This window comes from Mustela putorius, unplaced genomic scaffold, assembly GCF_011764305.1.
Source record: "Mustela putorius furo isolate JIRA1106 unplaced genomic scaffold, ASM1176430v1.1 tig00537248_pilon_pilon_pilon, whole genome shotgun sequence".
Classification (NCBI taxonomy): Eukaryota; Metazoa; Chordata; class Mammalia; order Carnivora; family Mustelidae; genus Mustela; species Mustela putorius.
Genome location: NW_025422387.1, coordinates 8,715,274 through 8,738,620, shown reverse-complemented (window position 1 = coordinate 8,738,620; position 23,347 = coordinate 8,715,274). Strand labels below are relative to the sequence as shown.

At 53.3% G+C, this 23,347-nt stretch overlaps 1 protein-coding gene across 4 annotated transcripts in view; it reads left to right on the top strand.

Moving 5' to 3' along the window:
* RBM19 (RNA binding motif protein 19) overlaps positions 1 to 23,347 on the top strand; it is a 121,421-nt gene that overhangs the window by 10,676 nt on the left and 87,398 nt on the right. For all 4 annotated transcript variants that reach the window (XM_045073526.1, XM_045073529.1, XM_045073525.1 and 1 more), the window contains exons 8-17: positions 4,471 to 4,549; positions 6,603 to 6,674; positions 7,403 to 7,606; positions 8,331 to 8,461; positions 9,231 to 9,352; positions 9,792 to 9,888; positions 11,470 to 11,580; positions 13,649 to 13,849; positions 15,179 to 15,308; positions 22,145 to 22,323. In XM_045073526.1, the coding sequence (XP_044929461.1) occupies positions 4,471 to 4,549; positions 6,603 to 6,674; positions 7,403 to 7,606; positions 8,331 to 8,461; positions 9,231 to 9,352; positions 9,792 to 9,888; positions 11,470 to 11,580; positions 13,649 to 13,849; positions 15,179 to 15,308; positions 22,145 to 22,323 (1,326 nt within the window). The remainder of the gene's footprint in view (positions 1 to 4,470; positions 4,550 to 6,602; positions 6,675 to 7,402; positions 7,607 to 8,330; positions 8,462 to 9,230; positions 9,353 to 9,791; positions 9,889 to 11,469; positions 11,581 to 13,648; positions 13,850 to 15,178; positions 15,309 to 22,144; positions 22,324 to 23,347) is intronic.

Below are 23,347 nucleotides of genomic sequence, written 5' to 3'. Positions count from 1 at the left end.
AAAAATGGGCTGCGGGCCACATTTGGCCCACATCCTGGAGTCGGCTGACTCTGGGTTTACATAGCAGAGAACTTTTTACTTCCTCATATAGGTGATAGAAGTTCAGTGTAGGAAAAATTTTAAAAGTAGCTAAGTGAAGAGAAGTGGAGTTATCTTTAACTAAGATGACCATATTAAATATCCTCCAGCTGAGTTGAGAGTGAGAGCAGTGCTAACCAGATAGTGTTAGGGTGCCAAGACGTACATCTACTTCGTGTAGGTGTAGTTACTGACGGTCCCAAGCAAGGTGGGGCAACATTATACACACACACACACAGACACTTTATATCCCACTCAGTGACAACCAGTAATCATATCTTGTTAGACGCTTTTTTCTTTGTATATAAATACTGACCTCTGTTGTTTAGTTTTATAAAGCATTTCTACAGTAAGAACTATTTTGAAACTGTTTTCCTCTGTTACCACAATATGTTAAAAATACTTTTGCATATTGAATTTTCTGCAGCGATATCATTGTTCACATTGTGTTTTTTCTTACTCTGGACACATTACAATATTCTCACCTATCCCCCGAGGTGGAGCATGGGCGTTGTTTCCAGTCTTCTGCTGTTAATAAAAATGTAGTCATCATTCCTCGAGACTGGGCATGAGCTGATTTTTTTTTTTTTTAATTCTTTTGGGGGGGGTAAAGATCAGATAGCACAGATTTTAGGTTTTGGGGGTCATATGGTGCTTGGACCACATTTCTTCTGTCTTTTAAAATAAGCCTTCAAAAATGCCAAAACCATTCTTAGCTTGCAGGTCATACCAAAGCAGGCCATGGGCAATATTTGGCCTGTGGGCCACAGTTCGCCAACCCTTGCTTGGGGATATTTTATGTAAGCCCATGCATGGACATACTCAAGGCTTTGATAGAGAATGTCAGTTGCCCTCTGGAAGCATTGCTAATTTATACTCCCTTCAGCAGAGTATGAAAGTGCCCACATCTGGCGACGCTGGGTGTTCATCTTTATCAAGATGACAGACAAAAATGGTGTCTCATTTTAATTTATGTTTTAAATTATTGGTGGGGTCGATCACTCACGTTTGTAAATCATCATACATTTCCTTTACACAGTGCCTGGCCGTATCTTTGCCCTTTTTTTCCTCTTGAAGTGTTCATCTCTTTTGATAGTCTGTATATTTACTAATTTTTAAAAATGAAGCTTAGCAAAGTTCCTCTGTGCAGTAAGCATTTGGGTCACACTGTGGAGTCTCTGAGTTAGCTGGTAGAGTCCTTCTGGAAAAAAGAATTCCATCTATCCACACTCTTCTGTATGTTGCATTTTTTACTTGATGGTACAGCATGGGGAATCTTCCGGATCAGGACATTCTTTTTCATGATGCACTATATTCTACTGTTAAAATGTGCCACACTTTAGTTTTAATATCAAACACGAAGAAAATCATGCTTTAATTTAAAAAAAAAAAAAAAGAAAGAAACACTAGATGGCTTTTTCCAAAACTAATTAATTAAAAAAGTCACTTTTTTCTTCTCCGGGAATAAAAACAAAATGTAATAGAAGAAATGGTTTGTATGTAAAACAGAAAGAAAACCTACCTTTAGATAGTCTGAGGAATATTTGTGTGTTTGTGTGTGTGCGTGTGTAGGGAGACTTTATAGATACTCTAATAAAAGGTTTTGTTTTTTTTTAAGATTTTATTTATTCACTTGATAGAGATCACAAGTTAGGCAGAGAGGCAGGCAGAGAGGGTTGGGGGGAGGCAGGCTCCCCACCCAGCAGAGAGCCTGATATGGGGCTCGATCCCAGGACCCTGGGACCATGACCCAAGCCGAAGGCAGAGGCTTTAACCCACTGAGCCACCCAGGTGCCCCTCTAATAAAAGTTTTATAGAGAAAACATTAACCTCCAGTGAGGGATTTAAAAGAATACTATGTAAATGGGAAGCCATACACTTTTAGAATGTAAAGATGCTGACTCTTCCCTAATCATGAATGACTAAGTTCAGTTATAGCTCATCAGGGTGGGGACGGTGTCATAGAACATTCAGGAATATCCTGTAAGAATAGACCATTCCCCTATAAGATACTGAAACATGTTTGAGGTGACAGCAATTAAAACAGTTTGGTTCAGGCAAAGTTGTGGACAGGTTGATGGACTAGAATAGAATTCGGAAATAAGCTCTAATTTGTATCAGCATTTCCTTGAGGATCGTGGGGGTGTCCCGTGTAGATGAAGAGAGGTTTTTCTGTAAGTAATAATGGGACAACTGGTTTGTCTTTTTGAAGAGAGAAAAAAAAGATGCATCCCTGCCTTATTCCTTATAGCAAGAGAAATTTCAGATGTACTGAAAGCTTTAAAAAAATGAGACTATAGGGGCGCCTGGGTGGCTCAGTGGGTTAAGCCGCTGCCTTCGGCTCAGGTCATGATCTCAGGGTCCTGGGATCGAGTCCCGCATCGGGCTCTCTGCTCAGCAGGGAGCCTGCTTCCCTCTCTCTCTCTCTCTCTCTCTGGCTGCCTCTCTGTCTACTTGTGATTTCTCTCTGTCAAATTAATAAATAAAATCTTTTTTAAAAAAAATAATAAAAAAAATAAAAAAAATTAAAAAAAAATGAGACTATAAATGTTACAGGAAAAAGCTTTGCTGAATTTACTTATAATAATAGAATCAAACAGGCCTCTCTGAGCCATTTGCAGAACTCGGTGTCTGCAAGGCAAGGAAAAAGATGTATTAATTGACGGTGTAACAGTTAAAACTTCTGTAAGATAATAAATGTCAGAAAGGAAAAAGACAACATTTGTTCGCGACCAAACAACAGGAACATCTGTTTCTTTAATTTACAAATAGTTCAGGCACTTTTGGGACTTCTGACCTGATAGGAAAACGGACAAAGGGTAGGAGGTCTTCTAAGGAAAACACATATGGCCAGTAAGGATGCTTGAGTTCACTTGTAGGTAAAGAAAGAGCTCGAAACTGGAAGGTGACATTATGCAAAAATTTTAAAAGTTCAATAATGCTTTCAGCCACTGTCAGTAGAGGTGTGCACGGCAGCCTTTTAATGGACAATTTGGAAGTATCAGTCAAAATTAAGAATATCCATACGTTGGAGCGAGCAATTATAATTCCTACACAGGAATTTGCTGTGTAGGCGAGTGAACCAAATACACTAATACACCAAGATTTCAGTGCAAGAATGTTCACTGCTCTTGTATTACTGTTTTATTTATAACGTCATGTATCAATTTTTATCATGTCATTTATAAAGGGAAAAAAGCAGTAATCCTTTACACTTCATCATGAGAGAAGCCTGCTTCTCCCTCTCCCACTCCCCCTGCTTGTGTTCCGTCTTTTGCTGTGTCTCTCTCTCTGTCAAATAAATAAGATCTTTAAAAAAAAAAAAGCAATGTACAGAGGAGCATGGATAGGTGCATTTCTTTTTTCCAGAAGAAGACACATAAAAATGAGGAAAAAAGCATTTTTGGGAGAATTTGATATTTTTGACTTTTTTTAATGGAAGTAGGAATAGGAAAAATTCACAGCTTTATTGGACTTCTTTCATTCATTGTGTAGTGCTTTGATTTTTACATTGTTTGGACATTCTAAGCTTCCCTAAATGCCTCGGGCCAGTATGCGGATGAGAAGGGTGGTTCCCTACTTTCTTTTTTTTTAATCAAAAGCCAACAAGAGTGAGCCGGGCTTTGGGATTAGGGAATTAGGGGCCATTTTTGTTTTCTTCTTTGTACTTTAAAGCATTTCCTAATATCAGATATATCTGGATGTTTGTGCTTTTTTTTTAAAAAAAAAAATGTGCTTAAGCCACCCTTTATGCCCAAAATAGGTGAGTTCAGAAAGTCGGGGACCGTCTACAACAGCACTTTAAATTGCTGTGTCTCTCTTTCGTGAAGTAACATGGACAAATACTAATGCATTCATGAGGTGACAAAAGCCAGAGTTAACCCCAAATATGTCTTAAAAGGTCCTTAGGAAAAAGATCAGAAACAATGCCTGAAAATGCCATTTGGGACGATACTATTTTTTTTTTAATATTTTATTTGTTTATTTGACAGACAGAGATCACAAGTAGGCAGAGGCAGGCAGAGAGAGAGGGGGAAGCAGGCTCCCTGCTGAGCAGAGAGCCCGATGCGGGGCTCGATCCCAGGACACTGGGATCATGACCTGAGCTGAAGGCAGAGGCTTTAACCCACTGAGCCACCCAGGCACCCCGGGACGATACTATTTTATATATAGATCTGTATTTTTTACTCTTCCAATCTTTTGTTCTAAGCTTATCTAAGGTAGTTTTATTGCATGATGGAAAAAAGCTCTGTGTTTAGCAGTGAGAGAGTAGCTAACAGATGAAACACCGTGGGGACCTTTCTGAATTTGGAAATTTGGCCCACGTTTCTTCATTGGGGTGCGCCTCTGTTATCGGGCTTGATAAAGGAGGGAAATCTTTTCTGCTTGCAGAAGAACGTTACGGAATTCCTGGCACCCCTGAGACCAGTGGCCATTCGGATAGTGAGGAATGCTCATGGGAACAAAACAGGTAAGGCCTGGGCCCTCTGTGGGGTGGGTTTGGGGAGACAGAGGGCATCGATGGGAGGTAGGGGCAGCGCCTCGGGGGAATGTTTTTAGGGCAGCTGCTGTGTTTGTTCTTTGTGTCCCCAGTTCAGTGGACGTGTTCAAGCACTCGGGACAAGGGGCTGCCTCTGATGGTCTTGTATGTAGCTTGCCCCTGCTCTACCCTCTTGAACCCCCATTCCCGTCCTTGCTCTCAGCCTATGCTTGTGCTCATGGGCTCACCTGTTCCATTTAAATACATGTCCCTGGTCCCGGGGCTTTACTCGGCCAAGTCCACGGGCAGTGCTATGGGTTGCCGAGGAGTGTGGTGTTGCCCCAGGCCGCCCTCCCCACTGCCTTCCCGCTCTGGGTGGCCAGCCCCCTCCCTAGGCTTCAGAGGGGTAGGGAGCACGCTGGCAGGAAGGGTCTGCACTTGGAGAGCTAGGGGCTCGCCTGTGCTTACTTGGTGCCCTCCCGAGAGCCACCCTGGGGGCCTCTGGCTGGGGAAGGCCAGGCAGCAACCAGGAGGCAGGGTGTCCTTGGCAAGAAGACTCCCGCCTGGGTAGAGGGGTTGAGAACTGTGGGGGCTGGTGTTCAGGGAAGAAAGGGCTCCTGCTTTAAGGATGGTCTTGTCACCTTTGAGTATCTGCGATTCCTCCCTCACTCTCTGAGCACAAAGCCCTGCTTCCCAGGCAGCGCCGTTCAGCCAGCGAGCTCTCCGTGCACCTTTATCCGAGTGCAGTAAAGGAGCGGGTGACGAGCGCCTGCCTGGGCTCAGATCCCAGCTCAGCCACTGGTGGGTCCCATGACCCTGAATGAGGGACTTGGCCTCTCTCCCCTCATCTGTGCAATGGGGCAGTCCTACCTAGTCCGGTCCATTGTGAAGACTCAGTGAGTTAGCACACACACAGCATTTAAACTCTGCTGAATGCCTCCGACATACTTCCTGAGAGCTGCTGTTAATAGTGGTGGTGGTGTCGGAGGAAGGGGTGCCCCTGTTTTCATGGTACTTTGGAGACCACAGGGTGAGCAGGGGCTGGCAAGGGGGAGCAGGAAGGAGCATATCAGAGCTGTCAGGGCTGAGAGAAAACCGTATTGGAGGCCTGGGAGCTGGAGGGAGCTGGCATGGGAGCATAACACTTTTGAGGAGCGACAGATGTCCCCTCAGAAGAGCTGGTGAGGAGGGAGGACCCAGCCCCGAGGCCAGGGGGCTTACTATGACCATGGACTCCAGCCGAGGTGCAGGAGCGCAGCAGGGGCTTAAAGCACGGGGAGGCCACAGTTGGATACGGAACAGTCCCTGGCTGGTGACAGAAGGGTCCTGGGGCCGGGCCCACAAGGGGTGGGTGGGCTGCGTGGGGCTTTTGCAGCCATCCAGGGAAGGATCCGAGGGGCGAGGGGGGTGGGCTGGGGTGTGGCGGAAAGGGAAGGGAGAGGATGGGGGATGTTTATGGGGATAGATGAGGTGCCTGCCTTTGGGAACGGAGAGGAAGGAGGAATCCTTAGAGGCAATAAAGAGCCTTGTGATGGAGCCCTAGACCCCTGGGCTTAGGACCACATTACAACGCCGCTGTCTCTTAGCCCTGCTGCTCTGCCGCTCATGGGGTTTTGGCCCTGTGAGGTTGCGGATGGGGGGCCCGGTGCTCCAGGAAACAGTCCCGTGTGCTTGTTTGTGCACACGGGGCGAGTGACGGAGTCCCCATGGAGACAGCCGCTCAGGTTCTGAGCTGGTCACACATTTCCGCCTCGGCTCGTCTCCTTCCATGGGAGGCCATGGAGCGGGCCCTGGTGCAGGTGGGGTGAGGCCGGAAGGGAGCTGCAGGCCTCCTGTGGTCAGCACCTTCGTCTGTGAAACCAGCCCGCGGGGTCTCAGCACTGCCCGCAAGGAGAGGTGTGGCTGGGGGTGCGGTGGGGAGAGTCCGCTTGGGGTTATCCCCCACTTTCTGCTCAGATTCCCCAAACAGCCAGCACAGTGTGGGTGTTCCTGTGAAACTCCCACCAGTGTCTGCAGTCTCCCTTTTGTCACTGTCCCCTCCCAGGGTACATCTTTGTGGACTTGAGCAGCGAAGAGGAAGTGAAGCAAGCTCTGAGATGCCACAGGGAGTACATGGGTAAGGGCCAGCCTCCGCCTGGTGGCAGGGCTTCGCTCGCTCATTCGGTCACTCCGTATGTTTGGGGGAGGGTCTGCTGTGTGCCCGACACTGGTCTAGACACTGGGGATACAGCGGTGAGCAGAATAGACCAAAACATCTGGAGGTGGGAGGTAGCTGGAGGTAGGAGTTAGGAAGTAGGATGTAGCTGCTGTAGAGCGGGGAGAGACAAGCAGCCAGCAGATGGGCTGGGATTGGAGCAGGTGCGTTTTCAAATAGGATTGCGTCCACTTGGGCCTCGGTGAGAAGGTAACATTGGAGCAAAACCCAGAGGAGCAGCAGGGGCAAGCTCTGGCTTTGTGGGACGGTGCACAGAAGCCGTTCATCAGCAGTGCAAGGCAGTCCTCCAGGATGGGCTGTCCTGGGACACCTTGGCCCAGGCAGAGCCAGGGAGTGTGCCTGAGGGGTAGAGGATACAGCACGGTGGCCTGCGGTGACCAAGCAGCTGCCCCTCCTCCCCCCGCACCACGGTTAAAGCCAGATGTGCAGGATGAGTGAGATTCGGGGAGAGATTCCTTCCAGTTCATGCCTAGCCCTGGCCCAGAACCTCCACCCTGGTAACAGCTGGGTGCCAGCACTCTTGCCTGGCCATGGCCTCTGGCAGGCTGCAAAGGAGAGTTCAGCTCGCCACCAGGAGTCGCAGGCAAGTTCTGGGCCTGCGCCGGAGCCCTGACTCTGTCCTCCTGCAGGCGGGCGCTACATTGAGGTATTCAGGGAAAAGAACGTCCCTACGGCCCAGGCGCCCCTGAAGAGTAGTGCCAGACCCTGGCAAGGCCGAACCCTCGGGGAGAATGAAGAGGAGGAGGACCTGGCCGACTCTGGGAGGCTCTTCATCCGAAACCTGCCCTACACCAGCACTGAGGAGGACCTGGAGCAGCTCTTCTCCAAATTCGGTAGGGCCGCTGCCTCTGGCTCTCCTAGCACGTAGTGTGTGAGCCGTCGGCCTGGGCTCCAAGAGGGCCCGCCTCCCGTCAGCTCCTGACCACAGGCAGACGGCTTCCCCCTCTCGCTCTGTTCCATCCTCCATAGATGGGGCCCGTGATCCCTGAGCTGCTGGGAGTGCTCCCATGTCCTGGACGCGGGGGTTAGCAGGGCTCCCGGGAGAAGGTCGTGTCACGGGCGTTGTGAGCTGTCTAAACCCTGTGTCTCCTTGCTCTCTCTGTCTAAACACAGAACAGACAAGATTTGGAGACGATCTCCTAAGTTAGCCCTTGCTGGCCGAACTCTCGCTGCTCGGATTGTGAAGTCCCTGCATGGGAGCGGGTGGGGGGTGCGGACGCAACAGGGCTCCTCGGCCTGGGCTCCGCTGTCTGAGACCTTGCTCCCCACACCGAGCGTCCCCGGGGAATGTGATAGGGTCTTGTTTGTCATGGTCGCTGCTATTTCACAGGCAAGAACGGGAAGGCATGAGGCTCAACTCAGCACGCAGGGCTGCGTGTTTGTAAGGTTGGAGTTAGCATTTGAGATGGAGGGTAGACTTGTAAAGGATTGAGAAAGGCCACTTTCGACCACTGAGGTGGTCTCATGGTGACCATGGTGACCAACCAGAAGAGCCGGGTGCCCAGCACTCAGGCCCAGCTGCAGCCCCCAGGATGCTGACACCTGTCCTGTCCCCAGGTCCTCTGTCTGAGCTTCATTACCCCATCGACAGCCTGACCAAGAAACCCAAGGGCTTCGCCTTTGTCACCTTCATGTTCCCTGAGCACGCCGTGAGGGCCTACGCGGAAGTGGACGGGCAGGTGTTTCAGGTGACTGCCCTGGGCTGGCGGAGGGTGGCTGGGCTCAGGTGATGGGGACAGGATGTGTGGGTCCACATGCACAAGCACCCACATTTCTAAGAAAACGTAGACAGTGTGCAAAGCCGCTGCTTCACAGGAGCCCGTGGTGGGGAGCTTCCTGAGGGCAGGGCCCTTCAGCACCTAGGACAGCGCCTGGTGCACTGTGGAGGCTTGAAAACTCTGTTAAATGAACACATATGCCTCCGTGCCCAGAAATACCACTTGGGAGAGAAGTGGGAAGGAGAGTTTGAAGCCGGTCACGTTAAACAGGCACAATAGAACGTAAGAAACTCTTCTTTTCCAGTGTTACCGCGTAGTTTGCTTTGCCCGCCTGCTCAAGCCCAGGCCAACTTGTGCTCCCTTTCTCCTTTTTCTCCCTACTCATTCGTTCATTTGTGATTTATTGGTCTCCTGGGGCTGCCCAGCTGGACCCGGCTCCCACCCACGTGGAGCCCTCACTTCAGAGTGTGGGGCCGGGAGGGAGCCCGGGTTTGAGGGGGTGAGGGCTGCTGCGGGGTTTTCATAAGATGCTCAATTTCTGTCTTGAGTCTGCGTCAGACATCTCCCACCAGCGTCGGGGCCCTGAGTCGTGTGGCCAGGCCCCCATTCTGGTGTGAGGGTAGCCATGTGGGGGTTCTCCCAGAGGCAGCATCTCCCGACTAGGGTCTTAGCACTAATGTCTTGGGGCAGGATGTGGACCCACCCCGCCCTCCATCCTCTTCTCATCATCCTCAACCAGGGAAGGATGCTTCATGTGTTACCCTCCACCATCAAGAAGGAAGCCAGCGAGGACGCGGACACCTCAGGGTCATCGTCTTATAAGAAGAAGAAAGAATCTAAAGACAAAGCCAACAGCTCCAGGTCCTTACCCACTGCCAGCCTCTGGGCCCTGCTCCTCCAGCTGCCTGCGTGCTCTGGCCCCTTGGGATGGGTTTAGCCTCTTTTTCATGACCTTGCTGAGCCCCACTTGCCTCATCGGCTTAATGGGGAGAATCACAGTGGTGCCTTACTTTCTTGGGGTTGGAAGAATTAAATGAACTGATACAAGCAAAGTGCTGGGTCCCTGGCACAAAGTAAGTGCTTGTCCAGTGTCAGGGATTGTATCGTCCTTGCTCATGTCTCCAGGCCCTGGGTCCTTGGCCCATCCACACCAGGTAAGTTGGCAGGAGGAGGAGGAGGCTTTGGGGGCTTACAAGGGCAGGTGATGAACTTGTTTCTTAGAGCTTTTTCCTCGGAGAAAATTCTCTGCTCGTTCAGCCTTGGTCTGACGTCCCCATTCTGCCTCTGCCTCTCCTCTCAGCTCTCACAATTGGAACACGCTGTTCATGGGCCCAAATGCTGTGGCTGACGCCATTGCACAGAAGTACAGTGCCACCAAGAGTCAAGTGTTTGACCACGTGAGTGGATGTCCCGTCTGAAGCATCTGGCTCTGGGTTGATCAGAAGGGGAGAAAGAGCAGGGGAGGGGCTGTGGTTCTGGGGTCCTCTACAGGCCCCAGGCCTCAGGCCGAAGTTGTGGGCATCCTAGGAGCCTTCTCTGGAAGTATCCTCTCTGTGCTCCAGGCCTGCCTCTCCTGGGCTTGTGTGGAGCCAAGCCAGAGAGACCCAGCTGTGAGGTGCTCCTCACCACAGCCCGATGAGCTCGGTGCTCCTGCTGTCCCACTTTCCAGGGGAAGAAACTGAGGCCTAGGGACACAAAGCAGCTTGCCCAAGGTGATGCACCTGGAAAAAGGCAGATGGGATGACAGGTCTGTCAGACTCTGGTGCCCATGCTCTGAACCACATCACCTGCCTCTCCAAGTGTTGTTGCACACAGTCTCTCAGCTGTGGGTGGGGGGGGCAATCCTTGAGACGAAGAAAGGGGAGTCATTGGTCTCTGTCCCTCTTCCCATCGAAGTCAAACCGGATTCTTGCTGACTTCTCCCATTCATCTTTCCAGCCCCCTTACGTCACACAATTTCCTTAAAATGTGCAGGCCTCTATTTACACTGTGGCTAAGTCCATCTTCGGCAAAACCTTGGAGTATGTTTTCCAGCCAATCAGCAAAGGAGATCTGTGGTTTTGCCCCATAAACCACAGACCCATTGTCATTTCCTCCCGCCCAGCACTCCCAAGTCAGCGCTGCCATTCGATCTAGAATGTGTGCCCCGTGTGTAGTGGCAGACATCATAATGGCCACGTTTTTTTAAAAACCAAAAAGAAACAGGCAAGGTTTGTTTTCATAATCTGTTTTGTGTAATTCAGTATAGCCCAAGCATAGCCAGGACACCATGTCTACGTAATACACGGTGTGAAAGATGACAAGATCCCTTCGCCTTTTGCTTTCTCACTAAGTATTGAAAATCCAGCATATGTTCTATACTCCGAGCACTTCTGGATGCTCACATGCCACGTTTCTAGTGTTCAGTGGCCAGATGTGGCGCGTGGCCCCCATGTTGGGCCGGTCACCTCCAGGCCTTAGACACTTAGGAGGCATGCGGCCAGTTCAGATCCCACAGGCACCCCACACAGGAAGGCTGGCTCTTCTAGAACCTTCCAGAGAAGGAAGACATGTATAAACAGGTGCAGCACACCCGTGATGGCTGGGAAGGCTAAGCAGAGTAGGAGAGAGGGTGTGAGAGTGAGGGTCACCAGTCAGCAAAGTGACATCTAGGCAGAAACTGGGTGGAGGGGGGGATTGGATTGTGGGTAAGCACCATGTAGGCGGAGGTCAGAGAGTATAGAGACCCAAGGTGGGGCTGAGGTTGGCCTGCTCGGCTGAAATGGAGGGTGGGGAGTGAAGCTGGAGTGGGAGGCACGGGGCTCTTGATTTACTGTGAGAGACCCAGAGCCCAAGCCACGAGATCACTATGGGTCCACGAGGGGCGATGGCAGGGCCCAGCCCCACCCAGCCATCTCCTCAGGCTGTTGGGAGATGAAACAGCTGACCTGTCACCAGCCCGCCAGCTAACAGGGCCTCTTCCCCCTCCCCTCCCATAGGAGACCAAGGGCAGCGTGGCCGTGCGTGTGGCCCTGGGGGAGACCCAGCTCGTCCAAGAAGTACGACGCTTCCTCCTGGACAACGGGGTCAGCCTGGACTCCTTCAGCCAGGTGGGTGCCAGGTCAGCAAGCCACCGGTGGCTAGAGGCCCATGGATGGGGTTTCAGATTCAGGTTGGTTTGAAAACCAGAGCTTTCCTTTTTTTTTTTTTTTTTAAGATTTTATTTATTTGACAGAGAGAGATCTCAAGTAGGCAGAAAAGCAGGCAGGGGGGTGGGGGGTAATAGGCTCCCCACTAAGCAGAGAGCCTGATGCAGGGCTCGATCCCAGGACCCTGAGATCATGACCTGAGCCAAAGGCAGAGGCTTAACCCATTGAGCCACACAGGCATCTCAAGATCAGGTCTTTCCGGGATGATGATTATTAATCCCTAAATTGTCTCTAAAGAAGAAAATATCCCTTGGGCTCAGACAAGGAGCCCGTCTGACTCACATGGGTCTCTTGGGGGCTGTGTGCAGGGGCCCCGCCCAGTAGCTTACTAGGAGCCCTTGTAGTCTGTGAGTTAAGACTTTGGTTGGACCAGGTAGGAGAGCAATCTGGACCCCTAATGCTCCTTCTCCACCAGGTAGGAGTTTAGATGACAGATGGTTCACCAAGTCCCACAAGCCTGCTGAGACCTGCTCACATCCCCCACTCCCTCTCACAGGCTAGGAAACTAAGGCCCAGAGAGGCGGTGGGGGTGGCGGATTAGAGGTCAAATACCAAGCCTGTGGCAGGAGCCCAGACTAAATCTCGAGTTCTGACCCCCGAGTAGCCCTCTCAGCTGTCCAGGCCAACCTCCAGGGCGAATGCATGTGTGAAATACGGATGCTGAAGGCTCGCACTTCCTGGGACTCCCCACAGTTCCCCCAAATCTGTGTTTTATTATTCCTTTCCCTCACGTGACAACCGAGGAAAGCAGCCCTGTGTGTTCCCATCATGGTCCACAGAAGCTGAGTCATGTGTTCCAGGTCCCACAGCTGGGTGTGGATCAGAATGCAGCCCCAGAGCCCGCGCCCCTAACCGTTATTCTCTGTGGCCTTAGTTGTACCTGAAGCCCACTGGGGCCCAGCCCTTCCCACCTGCAGATGGCCTCTGCCTGACTCAGTCCTCACAGCAACAGTGAGGCCTACAGGATGGGTGTTCCTGTCCATTTTGCAGATGAGAAAACTGAGGCCAGAGTTTCAGGTTAGATTCATATCTAAGCTAAGACTCCTGCTCAGATACCCCATATGCCAGGAGTTTTGCTGTAATATCTTGCTTCTTTGGTGCCCTTGCTACTTGATTTTTCAGTAAACTGATCGCTGACATTTACAGGGTGGCACATTCGATGTGCGTTTGGCTCGTGTTAGTGTGTGTAATTCATTCCCTCCCTGCGAGGCTCCTGTGAAGTGGGCGCCCTGTCCTGGCGTTAGGGAAGGGGCTGAGACCGACGTACATATACGTACCAGGGCCGTCGTAGTGTCTCGTGGGGCTTCTCCCAGAGGCAGATTGAAGAGGTTCAAGGTTGGTTCTCACTGGCCAGTGAGAACGGTTGAGAAAGTTCAAGGGGAGACCAACAGAGAGTGCGCTTATCACAGTAAGAGCTGCTATAGCAGGCGGCTGTTGTTTGCCTGGGGGATCACTGCAGAACTCACACTACACACTTGTGTCCCCACCGCACCATGAGGACGGACGCACGTAGCTCTGAGTGTCGCAGGCTGCTCCCGCAGTAGTAACGTGCAAGCCCATCCCGCCTGCCCCATGTGTGACAGCAGGTGCCCTGCAGGTCCAGGACAAGACCTCTGGCACCAAGATGCACATCCTGGCCATTGGCAGTCTGGATGGGGACAATTCGCAAGATCCAGCGAGGGCTGTGGGCGGGCACTGGCAGAATCTGCCGTGGCTCAGAAGTGGAGGGGCTGACGTGTGACCTGGGCTCTAGACCTGGGGCCCTCGCCCCTCCTCGCCCCGAGGAGCCACCTCTCTCCCTGGAGCACCATGTCTGAGGGAGTGGGATCTCGGGGCCTGCTCCCCAAGTACCTGGCACTTGAGGTCCCAAAGGGGTGCCTGGCGCAGAGAGAGCTGCAGGTGGGCGCTGGGGTCAGCCTGGAGAGCCTCCCTTCTGTTGTCCCCATGTGTCTTGATTCCCTGCCTGCAGGCGGCGGCCGAGCGAAGCAAGACCGTGATCCTGGTCAAGAACGTCCCGGCAGGCACCCTGGCGGCTGAGCTGCAGGAGACCTTCGGCCGCTTCGGCAGCCTGGGCCGCGTGCTGCTGCCCGAGGGCGGTGTCACCGCCATCGTGGAGTTCGTGGAGCCCCTGGAGGCCCGCAAGGCCTTCAGACATCTGGCCTACTCCAAGGTAGGGCTGCTGGGGCCTGCTGGGGAGAGGGCAGAGGGGGGTGGTGGCGAAGGACCAGCAAGCAGCCTCACTGCAGACCTGGCTGGTGGCCCTGGTCGCTGGTCGCAAACTAGCTTCTCCCATGTGGCCTATGACCCCGCCTCCCCGGGCCAGGAGCATGCGAGAAGGCCTCTCTAGACATCCCCCAGGAAGCACCCCGTGAGGTTCCTTGCCTCACTCTCGCTTTCCTTGGCTCTCTACTCCTACGCGAATTAGAGCCATCTTTCCTGGAGCCTCTGGTATGTTGCATTTCCAGTAAGTTGAAAGTCACTTCTGTAAGACGGCGGTCTCCTGTTTCTCTGTAAAAAGAGAAAGAAGTCCTGTGTATATGCACATGTATAGCAGTAGGTTATCTTCTTGTGGTTTCTTTTATCAACGGCCACAAAGCAGCGGCTTGAGACAGCAGAGCTGGGGTATTGTCTCCCAGCTCTGGAGACCCAAAGTCAGAAATCCAGCTGACCCAGGTCCCTGCCTGCTTGGAAGTCTCTGAGAGACCCTTCCCTGCCCCTGCCAGCTTCTGGTGGCCCCACGTGTCCCTTGACTTGTGGCTGCATCTGTCTGGTCTCTGCCTCTGTCTTCACGTGGTCTTCTTCCCCTGTCCCAGGTCTAACTCTGCCTTTGTCTTGTGTGGACCCTTGTCCTCGGATTCCCGGCTCACCCAGATAACTCAGACGCTCTCATCTCAAGATCCTTCACTTAATGATATTTGCAAAGATGCTTTTTTTCCAAATAAAATCCCAAATCCGCAGGTTTTAGGATTTGGGAATGTGGACATAACTTTATGGGGGGGGCACCATTCATCCGAGATAAGTAGCTTCTCTCTATCAGGCACTTTAGCTGTCCACAGACTGCTTATCAGTGTCTGGTTTGTCCGTTTTGTAAAAGGAAAGAATGTGCCTGCACACGTGCGTGCACGCACTGCCTGTGGTCTACAGGCAGGGGAGGGAGAGAAAGTGTTCTGATCGCCCTTCCACGCTTCCTCCTGGGGAGCCGCAGTTCATAAGTGATCCTGCTTCCCCATCCCACTCCCCTTCACTCCCTGATCACAGAAGACCCACGGAGACCCCAGTGTGTCCAATGACAACAGATGCTCGGGCCTGTCCCCTGAGCCCCAAGCTGCAACAAGGGTGGTGGGGAGTGTGGTGTTCTCGTGGGTCAGGCAGCACAGAAGGTTCCAGACTGTGCCACTCTTCTTGGCTCCGTTCCTCTGGTTGAGTTGCCCATACTCTGTGAGCCTCAGGCTCTCCGTCTGCAGGAGGAACTGAGCGCCTCCCTGCCTTATCTCTGCAGTTTCACCACGCCCCCCTGTACCTGGAGTGGGCTCCAGTGGGCGTCTTCTCCGGCTCAGCCCCGCAGACAAAGGAACCCCGCGATCCACCAGCAGGCCCTGCAGAAGAGGACAGGACAGAGCCAGAAACCCGTAAGAGCTGCAATCAGGGTGTCCTGTGGCCGTGGGCAAGTGGAGGACGGAGGTAGCAGGGCTGGGCGCCATGCGGTGGTCTGTCACATACTTGGTTTAGAGTTCTTTATTTGTCCCGGAGACCAGCATATTTCAGACTCTCGGGTTTTATAGGCATGTAAGATGTTCTTAAGATCAGAGCGTAGAAATTACAGGCGCGGCATAAAGTAGCAGCTTTACAGTTTGCCAGTTAAAGGTTGAACAGACCGCTGGAATCTACCCGTAGGGATTTAGAGCAGAGCCCGTGGGCGCCTTCTTATTTAATGCCCCCGCCCCAGTGCCTGGCCAGGGAGGGCGGCTGGCGGAGGAGACACTTTTGCCCGGGTCCTTGGAGTGGCACAGGGTCCCTAAGCCACCCAGGACCGCAAGGGCAGGACAGGGAAGGGACGCTGGGGCAAGGACGGGGGTGGCCCACCTCCCAGCTAATGCTTCACACTTGGGGGCAGAGGGGACGCCATTGGCACCGAGGCAGCACCGGCCCCTCCTGATGGGATGGTTGTGCAAAGAGCGAGGGTTTTCACACGCGCAGCCTCTGCCCACTGCATAGTCGGGAGGGCTCAGTGCCCCTGACCCTCCGAAGCTCACTGCCCTTGTCCCTGCGGTGTTTCCCACATGTCCCCTAGGGGGCGGAAGCACTCATGACCACAGCCGAGAATTAAAGACCTGAAAAATTTTGAAAAGGACTGGTGGTCCTGTTCCCCACAGGTTAGGAGCGCTCATCAGCAGTGTCCCCCGCTTTCCTAGCCAACCCCCCATTGGAGTTAGCCATGTATTGAAATAAGAATTGAGAAAATAAGGCTCCCATCTGCCACCGTCGTTCCCAGAAAGGGTATCTCAGGGCAAAAACGGGGTGAGCAGAATTCTCAGATTAAAGAGCAGGCCTTTCATTGAATAGCCCTCACTGTCCATAAACCTCCTGGGGCTGTCTGCACTTGGGAACCCCTAGTCTGGTATCTTCGTTCCGGTCAGGAAGGGGAGTTCTTTTGTCTCTGCATTTCGAGGCTCCAGGAGGCCCCCCGGTCCTCAGGCTTACTAATTACCATCTGAATCTTCAGTAGCCCCTGATGCCAACCTAGTTCTGTCCTCAGATGGGATTAAGGTTCCCTTCAAAACCCGCCTGCGGCCATCAGGAAGACTTCTCTTGACACAGTCCTGTGATTTTCTTAACCAGCCATCACCCCAAAATCTTCAGCCACCTCACCGTTCACTTCACTTGCTCATCCTGAACCTGATTATTTTTTGGCCAAAGCTGGCCCTTGTTTCGGGCGTACAGACTTGCTAGGAACGAGGACCCATTTCCCACCTCTTTGGCAGGACCACCGAGCCTGGTGCCAAGTGGCCCCACTCATTTGCACGTGTCCTGGTGTGGTCCCTTGCCTTGCTCACTGCTGGGTGCCTCGCCCCCTGACGAGGCCCCAGACATAGCCTGGCTCCATGAACATGTGTGGGCGGAGTGAACGGATGCAGGAAGAAGGGTTTCTGCCTCTCTCTGCCTGGAAAGGTAGGGGCAGAGTCATCCTGGCTTTTGTGTCCCAAGCCTCGGGCACACAGTATAAGTGTGGTTTTGGAGGGGTCATCCTCCAGTGGTCATTCCCCTTCCCAGTGGTCGGAGTGGTGCGAGATGGTGCCAGCACCGATTACAGGGACAGTCCTGGCTCCCTCTGGGGGTACTGATTGACGCCCGCCCCACGAGCTACCCTTTGCTGTGTTTTAGCCCTCTTCCTGGAACCGTAAACAGGCTCATTTCCTTGGTGTCTGTCTGCCTGACTTCGCTGTTAGAAAGTCCATCCCACAGGGCGGGGACATTTCTGCTGGCTCCCCACTGGAGCTCAGCATCCGGAAGGAGAGCAGTGCAGGGTGCTGAGTGAACCCAAGGGTGCTCACGCTGTGCCAGGCCCTGCCCCGAGCACTTCGGGTTCTTCAGGGTGCAGCTCGGAGCTCCTGGGGAAGTTACCATCTCTCTTGTCCTCTCACAGCCCTGCGCCCAGGCGAGCCGCCATCCTTCTCTGAGGCTCGGTTTCTGCATCTGTAAAATGGGCATGATGACCGTGCCGACTTCTCAGGGCGCTGGTGAGAGTATGGTGAGGCCCGCAGGGAAGGCACCGATAAACTCTGCGTCTCTGGTGGCTTTGGCAGCAGAAGCCGGGGTGGGCAGCCTGTCGTCAGCCATGAGCACCAGCTATGAGCCGGGGTGGGTGCCACGCAGACCCTCTTCCCCAGACGAGGCCTGGTGGGGGAACAAATGGGGGCCGTTGGTGGCGGCTGAGATGTCGCAGTGGGAGCAAGAGTGGGTCGTGTGGATGGACATATCCTAGAGCTCATGGAGAAGAGGCTTTGCAGAGACCGTGTACCCAAGTCCAGCCTGCCCCACTGTGCCCTGCTTCCTGGGGCCTGTGCTGCCGTGTCGAGAGCCTCCCACACAGACTCCCCCTGACAGGCCCTGCCTCTTGGGGCTGATGAGACTCACATAAAGGAGGCCACGGAGCCTGGCAGAGGGGCCCGGGTGCGGGCCCGATTTCAGACAGGGCTTGTGCGTGTCTGGACTGATTTCAAGCCCTGCTGAGGCCCACGTCACCAGGTGCATTCCCACAGAGCTCACCTCCTGGGCCTCTTTTTGTCCTTTCTGTTCCTTTTCTGACACGAATCGCATACAGAGCCCCCTCCCCAGCCTCCTGCACTGTCGCTTTTCATCTGCTCCTCCCCCTTGCCTAGGCCTCTACCTCGTTCCGGAAGCTTCCCCAATCCATCGCGTGGGGGCTCAGCCAGCCTCCAAGCCCTAGACTTCCTCAGGCCCCGAAGGAAGGGAGCGGGGAGGGGAATGGATGGAGCTTTTCTCTTCCCCACCCCCTCCTTCCTTTCTGGAAAGCTCCCTGTTCTCTGTACCAGTCTCGAGGGAGGGGGACAGTGTGTTTTATCTCCCCACAAGCAAGACCCTCACCTCCAGATAAAGGGCTCAGAGTCGGGGGAGGTCCTGGAAAGCTGCTTGCAACTGATAACAGTCTCTGCTGTCAGCCTTCAGCGCCCAGAGCTGGGAAGGGGGGGGCCACAGTAAATTCTGCGGCCTGATTATAATAAAGCCCCATGTGGCGATGCGTGACTGGGTTTTATTGTGCTAACTACAGATGGAAGCACATCCTCCCGGCCTGCCCCAGCCCCCTCCAGCCCACCTTGCTTTGAAATCCTCCCCCAACCCGAGCCGCACCCCCACCCTCTGGCCCTGCCCTGCTTCCCTTCCTTACTTCTTCCCGCTTTCTCTGCTTCCTGGTGATTTTGTTGGCAAACATCTGTTTGAGTTTCACAGTATCTCCTTTTTTGTTCTCTTCTCTGTCTCCCCACTCGGACCAGGAGCAGAAGTGCTTTGAAAAAAATGACCTTGGGCTTCGCGGCCGTGGCACTGGGCCTCCGCGACATACCTCTCTGGACAGGGACGCGGGTGTGGACCCCAGCCGGGCCGGGCCTGGCCTTGCCTGGCCGCTTGGGGAGCAAAAGGCCTCCCCAGGGATGTGGCCAGCAGGGACCTGGTCCCCCAGACTCTGAGGTGTGGCCCACACCACTACTGAGTGACATCACCAGGACTCTGACTGACCCGGGTCACTCCTTCCTCAGGCCTGTGTGCTTTTCACCGCTCTGTGCTAGTCTGTGGGCCCCTGGATTTTTCCAGGCCCCTCCTTTTCAGCAGATCTCAAAACTAGCCCCCTTATCTTGTCCCTTCTCCCAGCATCCCAGGGGCAGTTATGGATGCAGGCAAGTGGTTTCTGGGGACACCGAGGTTTAGAGAAGCCACAGACACCTCTGTGCTTCCACCTCTGGGAGGAGGGCCAGGCCAATTTAATCATGTCTTTTATTTCAAGCTGGCCGTTCGTCCCTGATGTTGGGGGTCAGGGCTACTGGTTGACCGATTAGCCGGTGAGCCAGACCAGCCACACACCTGGGGCAGACGTAGGTCCTGGCCGCCTTCACTGTTCCCTTGTTCTTTCTGGGCAGGGGCAAGGGCAGCTCACTTGCCATGGACACGATCCAACCCTGACCATAAGCTTCATTCAGCTTTCACTAAACGCAAATATCCCATCTCTGGGGCAGGTGCCTCTGACCCTTTACACGGCTCTTAGAAACGGGGCAGGGAGGCAGGATGGGGCTGGGCTCCCCTGAGCTGCTGTCCTGGGGAGCCTTTGAGCCCCCGGGACACCAGGAACCAGCTGGATTCTGGGCCCTTGGGAGGGCCGGCGGTCTCTGCTGGTGGACTGTGCATGGGCTGGGTATAGGGAGCACTGCACCAAGGCCCGATGAGCTGCTTGGTTTATTGGTTGACCACTGCCTGGTAAAGAAGCCACAGGTCATTGAGTTAGTTACTGAGATTAAAAAACCACGGGCTTTTCTGTCGAAAGGTGGATTTTCAGCTTCTCTTGGAAGAACTGCATGTGGGACCACCCTGAGCTGTCCTCTGATAGCAGCAGTTGGCTGGTACCAAACAGGGGCTGCCCCTTAAAGCTAACCATGAACCTTCTTGGTCACCATCATCCCCACCTCTGTCTTCTCTTTAAAAAGAATCTCTTGGGTCTTCTGTGAACCTCTCTCCCAACCTGAAGATCCCTCAGATTTAGGGCTCGGAGGCAGTAGCCTCTAGCGTTGGTTACAGGCCACCTACTTTTAGTGACGTTGCTCCCATAGTCATTAATGAGACCGTGCACCTGGGGCATCGAGCCCAGTGCCTGGTGTGTGGGGCAGGGGTGGGAGGATGGGGGGGTCTACTCAGCTGTCCTTCCCCACCCCCCACTCCCGGCTTTCATCTCCGAGATGGCAAATGCAAGGAGAGCCAGTGGGGTGGAAATGTCATTCCCTGCTGAAGGTCGTGGTTTTCAGCTCGACTGAAGTTCTCATTCAGACCCCGAAGTCTTAGCTACTTTGCATAGCTTCGCTTCCCCATCATTAGCAATACTCTGTCCACCCTGCTTTGCTTTGAACGTGGACTTTAAACAGCCACACCATGGAGTCCCTTGTTGGGTAAATTGTGTTAGTGTCTTGGGTGGGGGAGGAGCCTTTGTGTTGATTTCTTCTTTTTTGTCCTGGAGTGAAGGTCTGAGTTCTGGGTTCACCTCCGGGGGAGCAGGAGGGGCAAAGGCTGTCTGTTCAGCTCATGTGAGACAGACGACATCATCACGGCCACCCGTTGCCATCAGGGCTTGAAAGGGTTGTTTCATGACAAATCGGTTGAAGCTTAATTAGGCCTCGCAAGCGTTCGGCTTGCCTCACAAGGGGCAGGGGAGGCAGACGTGAGGAGGTGTGGGTACTCGGTGTGAGAGTGAGCAGGGAGGATTCGAACCCCAAGAAGCTTGAAGTGTTTGAGTGCAGGCGTGTGGGAGGAAAGGCTGTGTCTGTCAGCCGGGAGCCGGCTCACAGAGCTGCCTCCCTGGGGCTGGGGCCGGGCAGGACAGGCCAGGTTTGGATCCGTGTGGAGGGACGGGCCCCCTGCTCAGAACCACATGGGTGTGAGGGTGCCGTCTCATGACTACTTTGAAAAACCTCTGAGATGGACCCCGATTTCCGCAGAGTGTGGGCGGAGCCTCAGAAGCTTGTATGCAGAGGTGGGACGTGACCCCGGACCCTGATCATGGGACTTGGGGACATTGAGGACGTTGAACTGCAAGCATTTCATCACAGCAGGACTTCTTAGAGGTCACGGTGCTGATCTCAGTCTTCTGAGCCTTTTGTCACCCCCCAGGTGACGTCCCCGCACGTCACCGCGGCTGGCCTGCGCCGCAGCCACACACCCACCTGCTGATACACAGCCTCCTGTTTGCCCTTCCCCCTTCCTGAAATGCTGTTCCTTCTGAGTGACAGGAGGGCTGGGGGCCTGGAAACAGCAGCACTCTGTAATCCCGTTCTCCAGAAACACCCAGGACACGTTCTGCCTTCCCTTCTAGCTTTCGCTCCCCCGTGTGTCTCTCGGCTGTGTGTTCGGAACGTGGTTGGGTTTATGCTGTTTATTAGTTCAGATCTTCACTTTTCTCATAATTTTTTACATCCTAAGCGTCTTTGTTTGTCTTCACATAGGCCTCAGAAACATCATTTTTAACGAACACATACCGTCCCACTCTTTGGTGGCGCTGTAACTGTCCTAGTGTCCTATTTATGAGTATTGAGTGGTGGTAGGGGTTTTTTTTTTTGTTTTTGTTTGTTTGTTTGTTTTGTTTTGTTTTGTTTTGTTTTTCAGTATTTGGCTATCATGTGCAACTCTGAATTTATGTTGTCGAATATAGATAAGGCACACTCTTAGTGTGTGGCTCCCTGAAGTTATGTACGTTGGGGATCCTAATTGAACGTAACATTCCTCAGGTTCATGGGGGTCTTACAGTGTTCACATTTTGCTGCTGTCCTGTAATTTTTTGTAAGTTTTGAGTCCCATTTTAATTTGAAAGTTCGCTCCGTGTCACTTTTTGCGAAGTAACACGTTACTTCGGTTTTGGGTTCACTAGAACAGTTCACACAGTAATTTATTTTGAGGCTCACATTAGCAGGGCTTAGTCCATGGCTCAGACTTCTGGTCTGTGTTTCATATTCCTTTCTGTTTAAAAGAGTGGCTGGAGGCAGGACAACCTCGCCCCCCCTCCCAGTCTCCCCATAGCTTCCCCCAAAGAGCAGCTAGAACCTCGCGGTCGCTGGCAATCCATGCCCCTTCCCAATGCCTCCCGCACAGAGTCGGAACCCCTCTGGTCTAGCAGGTTCTGTGCTTTAGGCCCCGGGACTTAGACCTTTGATGGGTTTGACATCTAATGGTATTGTGTTTTGGGGGGACCCAGTGCCAGACAACAAGACCCCAGAAGATGAAAAGCCAGCAGAGGGAGGAGCTGCAGACAGTCCAGCGAAGGTGGAAGAAGAGGAGGAAGAGGAAGAGGAGGAGGAGGAAGAGAGCCTCCCTGGGTGTACTCTGTTTATTAAAAATCTCAACTTCAACACGACGGAGGAGACCCTGAAGGACGTGAGTGATGGCTGAGAACGGGGAAGGAGATCATAGGGCGGGGAAGCCCGTCTGCTAACATTCTAGATGCTTTATTCGGCTGGTAAATCTGGTTCACGCTGATACGGGGCCGCACAGCCAGCAACCAGCCCCTCCATCCCTGCTGGGCTGTCCCGTCGGCATCTCCCCCAGGGACCTGAGCCGTGCGCAGACCAGCCTGGGGGCTGGGAAGGGCACCCACAGACATGGAAGGGGACATGTCAGGGCGGCTGGGGAGGCGTGTGCAGTGTGAAAGCTGTCGTCTGTGTGTGTTAGCATGGCACATTCAGAAAACAAAGCCATCCCCCATCCCACCTCCCCCACGCCCCGTCAGTTGTTTCTGTGGCGTGAACCACCCAAAAGCAAATGTTAGCACAACCTCCTGGCCTGATGGGAGCAGGCAGGAGACACGGGAATGGGTGTAGGGCAGCCCTGCCTGAAATCCATGGATGGGATGGGGGCTTGTGCGTTCTTGGGGGGTGGCGCAGAGGGTGCAAAGATGAGCATCTCCAAGTAGTTGTCTGGGAAATACCAGGTGAGTCCTACCCTGAGTGGGGTTGGGGGCCCTTGAGAAGGAATTGGCCAGAGAAAGGGAAATGGGGCCTCCAGTTTCAAAGGATTAGGGTCTGCAAAGTCTCCGCTGGGCTGAGAACTGTGGGGAGATTTCTGTGAACTAGGTTTGGCACTTTTTCTTTTTTTCAATGCCAGTGATTACGAGCAGGCTGACAGCCATGGACTGGTTCTGAAAAAAACGGTGGCCATAAGGATTGAACTCACTGACTTCTAAAAATTCTTTTGAGTTCCAAAATTGCACAGATGGATTCAAGATGGGGGAACGAGGTCCACTGAGTTCCAGAGAAATGGTGCTGTAGGGGTGGGGCGGGGGGCAAGCCTGCATCTGGAGGGAGAGATTGCCGTGTCTCCTTTTTGGGGAGGCAAAAGAGGACAGAGCCTCCGCTGAGGCCACCTGGGTAAGCGGCTGTGCCGTGACTGTCCTCTTGCCGGC